General features: G+C 52.7%; 1 protein-coding gene across 1 annotated transcript in view; it reads right to left on the bottom strand.

Annotated features, from left to right (window-relative positions):
• The window catches only part of PREX1 (phosphatidylinositol-3,4,5-trisphosphate-dependent Rac exchange factor 1), a 207,187-nt gene that overhangs the window by 54,697 nt on the left and 142,484 nt on the right, over positions 1-10,006 (bottom strand). Inside the window, exons 12-14 of the mRNA XM_011929192.1 lie at positions 2,859-2,959; positions 1,278-1,381; positions 987-1,036 (exon numbers count right to left, since the gene is read on the bottom strand). Coding sequence (XP_011784582.1) covers positions 987-1,036; positions 1,278-1,381; positions 2,859-2,959 — 255 coding nt within the window. The remainder of the gene's footprint in view (positions 1-986; positions 1,037-1,277; positions 1,382-2,858; positions 2,960-10,006) is intronic.

Here is a 10,006-nt window from a genome sequence, read left to right as displayed (position 1 = left end):
AGAAGAAGAAGAAGAAGAAAGAAAATTAAAGTGAAGAAAGGGAGCTGATATGGTTTGACTGTGTCGAAGGAGAAGGAGGAGGAGGAGAAGGAGAAGAAGAAAGAAGAAGAAAGAAAATTAAAGTGAAGAAAGGGAGCTGATATGGTTTGACTGTGTCCCCACCCAAATCTCATCTTGAATTGTAGCTCCCATAATTCCCATATATTGTGGGAGGGACCCAGTGGGAAACAACTGAATCGCGGGGGCATGTCCCCCATACTGTTCCTGTGGTAGTGAGTAAGTCTCACAAGATCTGATGGTTTCATAAGAGGAAACCCCTTTCACTTGGCTGTCATTTTCCTTTTGCCTGCCATGGAAGACGTGCCTTTCACATACCTCCATGATTGAGAGGCCTCCCCAGTCACGTGGGACTGTGAATCCATTAAACCTCTTTTTCTTTATAAATTACCCAGTCTTGGGTATGTCTTTATCGGGAGCATGAAAACAGACTAATACAGAGGACATAAAGTACCAGGTTGGTGACACTTTATGAAGGTGGGCAGGGAAGACCCCTGTGATATGCAGGCATTTGAAGGAAGTGAGGGAACGAACATGAAGGTATGCAGAGGAAAAGCATCCTGAACAGAGGGAACAGCAGGCACAAAGGCCCTGAGGTGGAGCCCATTATTATCCCCATTTCACAGAGGAAACAGTTGAGGCACAGAGAGGTTAAGTAACTCTGCCCAAGGTCACACAGCTGCTAACTAGGAGGCAGGTTCAAGTTCAGTCTGTCTGGCTCCAGAACTGACACCCTGCATCACTGCACTGCAGTGCTTCCCATAATTTAATTCACTTAATCCTAATGACAAACCTAAAGGATAGGTGCCATTGCAAGCCCCATTTAATGGAGAAGGAGACTGCGGTTCTGAGAGGTTAAGTTGCCGGCCCAAGGCCACACAGCTGAGAAGAGGTAGAGGTGAAAATGGAGCTTGGAAAGAGTAACTTACTTGATCACCGGGGTGTAGAGGCTGTGAAGACGGCAGTAAAGCCTCACACCCTGAAAGAAAAAAGGGAAGGAATTCTGGGATCAGGCCACATCCTTCACGAGCCTCCAAATCCAGGCTGATGGGAGAGATGGCTTCCGGGACGGGGCAGGGCAGGGTGATGAGGGCAGGGGTGAAGTGGGGGCAGTGGAGGAGGCAAACAAGCCAAGGGGCACAGTCCTGCTCCGAGGCGAACTCGGCGTGGAGGTAAACGAGGCCAGCTGAGTCAGGGTCATGGGGGCGGAGGGCGCCTACCTTGGACATGATATCCTCCAGCTCACTTCGGGCCTTGTAGGTGCCATCGTCGTAGCGGAAACGATACATCACCTGTTCATTCTTGAACTGGTGCTTGTCGGAAACTGGAGAGACAGGAGGACCTGTGAGGCTGGGCACGCCCCCTCGGCCCCTCCTGGCCACGCCCACCAGTATCAGCCTTCACTCTATCGGCCACGCACCCTCGGCCCCTCCCAGCCACACCCACCAGCCTCAGCCATCACTGCTGGCCAGGCTTTCTGCTGGGCACAGTTTCACTGAAACCCCACGAGGTGGGTGCTATGATTTCCCCATTTTGCACATGAGGATACGCCATCCTCCTGCTACGTGCAGGGCCCTGCTGAGACTCACAGCTTGGGGTGGGGCATCTGCAGGGTTGAGGGACCCAGAAATGCCCCTGATCCAGTCTGCACTGGAACCCCTCTGGCTCAGCATGTCCTTGGATCTAGATCACCAATGGATGGGTGGGGACAAGCGTGCTGGGGCCTAAGACCACACTGCTGAGATTTATGGGGCCATCTCTGTCCCACAAAGTCATCCTTGATGCTTCAGATCCATTAGCAATGCCTATAAGGCCCTAACCCTCAAGATATCAATCACCTCACTCCTACACTGGCCTGAACCGCCTTCACCTCCCACCTGGACTATCACAGCAGCCTCTCTGCTGGGCTCCCTGCTGTCACCCTTGATCCCAACAGTCTCCACAGGGCAGCCAGAGGAATTCTGTTAACATGTTCATCCAAGCAGGACTTTCCTCTATGCAGAGGTCAGCAACAGCTTCACAGCTCACTCAGAGTAAAAGCCAAAGACCCTACGATTTTCTATAGGATCTGCTCTCGCCTCTTGGACTCTCCCACCAGTCCTGTGCCCTCTGACCTCGTCTCCTACCATGCCCCCTCCTCACTCTGAGGCAGCCACACTCCCTCCGTGCTATTCCCTGCACAACCCACTTAGACTCTGCCTAAGGACTTTGCACTGGCTGTTCCCTCTGCCTGGAACCATGCTGCCCACCTGGGTCCCTCCCTCACTGGTGGCTCAGGTCCTGGTTTCAATGTCACCTTCTCAGTGAGGCCTTCCCCATCTCCCCTATTCAAATGTGAACCCCAACACCACACTCTTTACCCTCCTTCCCTAGCACCTATCATGTTTTACTATCTTGCTTTGTAAAGATCTTATCGTCCCCTCCAACTACAAGGTCGGCTCCATGACGACAGGCACATCCTCCTCCCGTTCTGTGGTGTGAACAGTGCCTGCCACATTATAGGCACTCAATAAATATTTGCTGAATAACTAAAACTTAACCAAAGGGTTCTTGACATTTCTTGAAAGGACAGATAAAAGATTCTACTCCCCTGTCCCCAGCTTTTTGAGGTGTTCCTGATTTGCTGGTGCCTAAGAGGCAATTTTACAAGGGCATCCACGTTCCTGCGGGCCACACTGTGCCCAGAAAACAAGGTGGCTGCACGAAAGGGTAGGAGCTGCCTGAGTTACTGGAAATGTGGCACAGTTGGGGTCTGACCTGTTCCTACCCCTTGGCCCAGGTGGGCCCAGTCCTCCACTCACCATGGTGGATGATGCCATTCTCCAATAGGGCTTGGCCCAAGTTGACTCCTTCTTCTGTCTTGCTGATTTCGCCAATTTCTAGGAGCCAGGCAACGAACTCACTGCCAGGAACACAATATGTGGTTGAGAGGATTTCCCAATGCTGGGATCACAGGGACAAGCACTAAGCTGGCCTGGCCACATCCACCCCTGGGAATGACAGCTAGACCTTCCCACAGGGAAGCCGAGCTTAGGAGTCTATAGCCCTTGGGGTTGTACTGAGGCTTCATGCTTCTCTTATTACCAATAGCAGAGAGAAGAGTGTGACCAGATTCCAGGTCTGCCTCAGGCTCACTGGATAGATGGATGCATGGATGGATGGATGGATGGATGGATGGATGGAAGGGAGGGAGGGAGGCTGGGCAGGCAGGTTGGTGAATGAGTGACTAGATAGACGGATTACTGGATGGATGGATAGATGGATGGATGTCCGGCCAGACAGACAGACAGCACATGGGCAGGTAGGTAAGTGGGTAAGTGGATGATTGAACAGACAGATGACTTGATATGGGGTGGATGAAGAAGAGAGTGAGCAGATGGGTGGATGGGTCAGGGATGGATCACAGATGGCTGGATGGGGTGGTGGCTGGACAGATGAACAGAGGGAATGGACAAATATGCAGGAAGAAATAATAGGGGGGCCAGAAGGATGATGGTGGGGAGTCAGGAGAGCTAACAGTGATGAAACCATGTCATTTCCATATTCAAAAGCCTCCCACAGACTCATTATTCAGAAAAAAATCCCAAACCTTCCCACATGGACATAAATAAGGCCTAGCATGACCCACTCCCACCCTGACTGATCTCACCCCCAATACCTCTCATTAGTTATGCCTTAGCCACACCTATCATCTTTCTCTTATTCAAAAATACCAGACTCCTCCCTGCCTCGGGGCTGTTGCACTTGCTGTTCCTTCTGCCTGGAAATGCCCTTCCTCAGCTCTTCATGCAACTGCTCCTTCTCATCCTTCAGGTCTCAGCACAAACATCACCTCCTCAGAGAAGCCTTCTCTGACTACCTCATTTAAAATGGTCCCCGACCCCTATCCCACCCATCACATCTCTGTGTTGCTTCCTTTTTCGCACTTTTCACTGTCTGAAGTGGTCTTGTTTACAGATTTATTTCCTCTCCCCCAATCAGAATGTAATGACATGAACAGAACGTTTTCTCTGTCTTATTCATGGCACTATCCCAGCACCTACCAGAGGGCCTGGTGCAAAGCGGGACTCAATGATCATTTATGGAACAAATGAAGGAACGAACCATCCAACAGAAAGGAATGTTCTGGGCCAGGCCCGGTGGCTCACACCTGTAATCCCAGCACTTTGGGAGGCCGAGGCGGGCAGATCACGAGGTCAGGAGATCGAGACCATCCTGGCTAACAAGGTGAAACCCTGTCTCTACTAAAAACACAAAAATTAGCCAGGCGTGGTGGCGAGCACCTGTAGTCCCAGCTACTCGGGAGGCTGAGGCAGGAGAATGGCGTGAACTCAGGAGGCGGAGCTTGCAGTGAGCTGAGATTGAGCCACTGCACGCCAGCCTGGGCAACAGAGCAAGACTCCGTCTCAAAAAAAAAAAGAAAAAGAAAGCAATGTTCTGAGGTCAGCAGGAAGGTCTCGGGGAGACAGAAGTGCTCCCAGGCCAGAGGAAAACAGGCAGCTTTTCCAATTCCCACATGACTGCCCGGTGGGGAGAGGCTCAGCTGGGGCCCCAGGTCCTAGTTCTTGCGGGTGCTTCTCAGGCTCAGCCCAGAGCTCAACCCACTCAAAAACTCAGCAGGAAAAGGGAGAGCCTGGAATGGGACTGTTTCCGCCGAGGCAATCTGTGTTCAATGAAAGCAGGTGGCAGCTGGCCAGGGCCTGAGCACCCTGCTTATCGAAACCAGCTGTCCTGCCTCCAATTACAGGGCCAGAGGGGGGCAGGGCTATTTTTAGCTTCCTAGCGTTTGGCAGAGCAAAGACCTGCCTGGGTGTGTAGGTAGCGGTGTGTGCTGGAGCATTCAGAATGCCCTGGCTGGAGGCAGAGTGGGGTGCAGAAGAAATGCATCTGCTTTGTGGGACAGGGGCCCTGGGTGGGGAGGGGATTGTTCTGGGTCCTGTCCACCACCCCCAGTTCCATTCTCAAAGTCTTGGAACTCAGGGACAGGGAGAATGTTGCCAGCAGCTGAAGGAGGGGAACAGAGGTTTGAGTGCCCACTCTCGGAAGCTGGAGACCCGGCGTCCGGTGGCCCACCAGCTGTCTAATTGGGGGCCGCGTCTGGCACTGATCAGCAACTCTGTAGCCAGGGTTAGGGGCCAGGAAGTATCCCACAGCAGCTGCTGGGACAGAAGAAGACAGCCCAGAGGACAGCAACTCTGCCCTATGTTTCTGCCCAAACTGGGTCTTGCCACCTTCTGGTGGATCAAGGAGGTGGGCAAAGCTGGGCAGGTCCTTGTATCTCTCTGGGCCTCATCAGGGCTCACCTGGCAAGTGGCTCGCTCAGTCACCTTCTGGATTTAGCAGGCAAAATTTCTAGTCATATGCAATCCTGAGCTGGGAGGCAGTGTGCAAAAACCCAATCAAATTCATCTCTAGGGCAGGGGTCTCAAACTTGTAAACAGGCAAAACAGGCCAAGAGGAGACTGTGCGAAACCAGCCAGCACCTGCTGTGTCTAAAGCTGGCAGTTACTCTTCAGTGTAGCCCATCGTGGCCCATTATGTTAGAAGATGAACGCATCTAACAGCTTCTCAGGAGAGTGAGGAAATCCAGCATTTCCTGTGAAATCTCCCCATCATTAAATGTTCATATTGAGTCCAATATTTTCTGAAAGCACTACATGGGCTGAGGAACACATGTCTGCTAACTTTATTAGGTCAGTGGGGCACCGCTAGCCACCTCTGGGGTACAGGGGAGTGTTCTGGGCAGGGGGATCAGTGCGCAGAGAGGCCCTGAGAGGTAAGGTCAGGAAACCAGCGATCTGCCAGTGGGGAGGGGCGCTGGGGTGCAAAGGGCAGCTAGGTCCAAGCTCCCAGAAAGACGCAGCTCGGGACAGTGTGAGGAGAGCTGGAGACACAGGGAGAAGGCAATCTAGCTTGATGGGGAGTTTGAGAGTCAGGGATGGCGGGGTGAGTTGAGAGTTAGGATATGTCAGCTTTCATCCCTCCTTCCTTCCCACCTCCTAGAATCATTCACCCAGTAAACATCTACTTAGCCTACCATGGGCCACAGCCAGGGCAAGGCACAGGGAATACACAGTGAAATGTCTCTGCAGTCTTCCTAAGAAAGCTGCCTGAGCTCAGGCCCAAGGTACCACTTATGACCCAGCACAAGAATCCCCTTTTCTTTGCCTGATCCCTCCATGGGCCGTGGGCTCCAAGAGGGTAGGGACTGGGGGGTACCCACTGGAATACCCATCCCTGTGACTCCACAGCTTGGGAATGCCGCCTGGAGATGACAATGTTGGACAAATCCTTACCGACCCTCTCGTGCATGCTAACACCCTGCACCTGTGCGGACAGGTGACCAAGACACCAAGGCCCCTTCCACCTTGGAGCCTTCCCTCTGGCAGACATCCATAACCGAACGGCATCTCATCTATGCCAAGGGTGAAACTCAAGGCCTTCTTTTTCCAAGAAGCTTTTCCTGACGGCCCCTGCCAGACACGTCTCGCCACACCTGGTCACCCTGAGCTCCGACAGCTCCACCAGCACCCTCTATCTGGGCCAGGGTGACGAGTGACATCCTCAACTCACTCCACTGCCGAGACTCCTCCAGTGGCTTCCCAGAGCACCAAGACGGAAATGGGAGCTGCTTGCCAAGGCCCTGCCTGAGGTGACCCCCTTTAACTGCTGGGGCCACATCTCCTGCCCCTCTGACCACTCACCTCCAGCCACAATGGCCTCCTGCTGTTCTGCCATCACTCACAGCTCACCCCAGCCTCAGGGCTTTTGCACCTACTGCTTCCTAAGCCAGGAATGTCGTTCCCCACACCCTCTCATCGCTGGCTCTTGCTTGTCTTTCAGATCGTGGTTAAATGTCACTTCCCCTGAGAGGTCCTGACTGCCCACCCTGCTGAACTAGCCCCATTTCCTCTTGTCCTGACTTCACCCTAAGTATTTCCTTAGCGCATTCAGCAAGTGGCTAAAACTCCCTTCTTTCTGTTTCCTTTTCTGTTGTCTGATTTCCCCCACTGGATGCTTACCTCTATGAGGGCAGGGACTTCCTTCATCTGTCCTATTCCCAATTGGCACATAGCGGGGACTCGGTAACACTGAGTGATGAATGAATGAGTGAATCTGTTTTGTCTCCCCTGCTAATGTGAGGATGCCAGAGGGCACAGTGCTCCCCGAAGGACACCCTCCACATTAATACCCAGATTTTATTCCTTGCTTTTTAAATGTGGCATCTAAGAGTTTTTTCTCTGAGCGGGGCAGAAAGAGGCCCCTCCTTCATACACTCATCATGCACAGCCAGTACAATTCCCACGTGTCTCGCCAGCACTGTGCTGCACAAGTCACGTGTGTTCTCTCACTGCATCCTCTGACAGTCCTCAGAGGCACGTTTTATTATCTCCCTTTAACTGATCATTCACCGAGGCTCAGAGAGGTTAAGAAACTTGCCCAATGTCACACAACTAGAAAGGGAGCAAACCAAAACTTGAGTCCAAATCTAACTCAAAGCTCAACCCTTGAGGGTGATAAAGACAAATTAGGCCGGGTGCAGTGGTTTAGGCCTGTAATCCCAGCACCTTAGGAAGCCAAGGCGAGAGGATTGCTTGAAGCCAGGGGTTTGAGACCAGCCTGGGCAACAAAGCAAGACCCCCATCTGTACAAAAAATAATAAAAATTTGCTATAGAAGCCTGGCGCAGTGGCACGCACCTGTAGTCTCAGCTACTCAGGAGGCAGGAAGATCGCTTGAGCCCAGGAGTTTGAGGCTTCAGTGAGTTATGATCACACCACTGTACTCCAGCCTGGGCAACAGAGTGAGACCCTGTCTCTAAAAACCAAAAGATAAATCAGACACTTTTTATATTCATGCAGTTCCCTAATGGTGGAGACAGATGTAGAGAGAGGAACTGCTAGGGAAAAATAAAATGTGCTGAGTAGAAATAAAAATGAATAGACAAAGCAGAGTACAGTGGGAGACAGCACCAGTGTGGCTTTGTGATCTTGTACAGAACCCTTCCCCTCTCCGTGCCTCAGTTTCCTCACTTTTAAAATGGGGATAATGGCAGTGCCTGTTTCACGGTGTTGTGTGGGGATTAAAAGACAGGGCCGAACGCCAGTACATGCAGCAAAGGGCTTGATCATTATCTCGGTGGCTACCAAGTCCTTCCACCCCGGAGGAGCAGGGGGGCATCTTGGACAAGAAGACTCAGCAGTGGAACCCTGGCGGGGGTAGCAGGATCACAACCCCTAGGGCTGTGTGTACAGCAAAGCCGTGCAGGAAGAAGCATTTATCAGAACAATCTCCTGCAGAAAAGCTGGCCCTTTCAGACCTGCAGTTACAAAACAAGCTGCAATCCTGGCTCCATTTCAAATGGGCAGTAAAAGAAATCTCTCTAATCCTTCCTGAGGAGGCAGAACACTCCTCGAAGTTCTGATCACAGACAAGCTGTCTCATCGGTCCGGACTGGGCAGTTCGGCAGAAGATGGGAAGGTTCTCCGGCCCCAGGGGGCCCGGAAGCAGGCCCCTCCTGAGAGAAAAACCTCCTTTCCTGTGGGATTAGGAGTTGGCTGAAAAGGCCAGCCAGGCTGCCCCATCCCGCCCCGCCCCGCCTGGCCCAGCCAGCAGGACTCCAGGGCCCAAACTCTCCTCTCCATGGAAGCTCACAGCTGTAATTCCTGATCCTTGAGGGCAACAGGGCACTGAGTCCAAGGCACCCTGCGGGTCTGAACCCTCCCACCTGCTGCCCCTCCACCACAAACCTCAGGCCATGAGTGCCAGCTGTCCCCAAGTCCGCACTCGGCCTCCGTGGCCTGCACAACATCCATACTGCACCCTGAATGTCTATCAGCATTTCAATCTCCACCAGGCTCCTGCTCCTTCCCAGGGACCTGCTCCTGCCTCCCCGCCTCTTCCTCCCCCTGTCTTCTGGAGGAGCACCACCTTCTCGCCAGCAGCTCCACTCAGGGGTCTCTGCCCCCTCCTCCTTCCAATGCCATCATCGGGCCCCAGGGCCCAGGCCTGCCTCTTCTCTCCCTTCAGGTTCCCTTGCGCAGTTCAGGTCATCTCATGGCTTTAAAGACCATTTAACGCCATATCCCATGTGTAGGTCCCCAGTGCAGACCTTTCTCCCCAAGTCAAGATTTTGCATCCAACCAACAAGCCCACATCTCCACCTGGGTATCTATCAGTCTGACCATAACCTGTCCACAACTGCACTGGTGGGCTTCCCACTGCCCCCTGCAGCCTGCTTCTCCCGCCTTCTTCCCCTTCTCAAAGGAGCAACTCCAGCTTTCCAGTGCCTCACAGTCCTGAACTCCCTTTATTTTTCCACCCCATCAGCAAATGCTGTTGCCTTCCAAGTTATCCAGAACACAGCCACTGCTCCCCGCGTCCACAATGACCATCCCGGCTCAAGCATGGCCCACGCAACCTCTCACCTGGTCCACAACACTGTGATAAAAAGGCAGCTTTTACCCTAGGCCTCTGCAAAGGCTTTAGGAAGTGGAGGCAGTTTAAGTCCTTACATTCTAAATAAAGTTCCCGCATTGCCAGCAAACTTCTCTCCCCAGCTGCACCACAAGTTTCATGAGGTTGCAAGTCCTTGGCACTGTCCTTTCCGGAGTGTCTAGTACGTTGTAGGGCCTCAAAACAGCCTGGTCATTTTACAAGGACTGGATTTCTTCTGCCTCTCCCATGCCCCAGCCCTCACCCTCAGGTGACCTGAGTGTAAGAGCCAGCCTGTCACACCTGTGTTCTGACCCCTTTGAACCCCAGTTATAAAATGGGGCTGTATTTCCCAAACAGAGAAAGTGGAGGCTCTGAGCACTGAGAAGGTTATAGAAGCTTCCCTTGCCCCTCACATGTAACTCAGGAAGAGAGGCCTTACGAGATACCCTCCCTGCCGACACCCTGACCTGGGACTGCCAGCCTCCAGAACTGTGAAGCAATACATTTCTGTT

This window comes from Colobus angolensis, unplaced genomic scaffold, assembly GCF_000951035.1.
Source record: "Colobus angolensis palliatus isolate OR3802 unplaced genomic scaffold, Cang.pa_1.0 Scaffold8, whole genome shotgun sequence".
Classification (NCBI taxonomy): Eukaryota; Metazoa; Chordata; class Mammalia; order Primates; family Cercopithecidae; genus Colobus; species Colobus angolensis.
The sequence above is the reverse complement of the archived record's forward strand: the minus strand, read 5'-3'. Positions and strand labels throughout refer to the sequence as shown.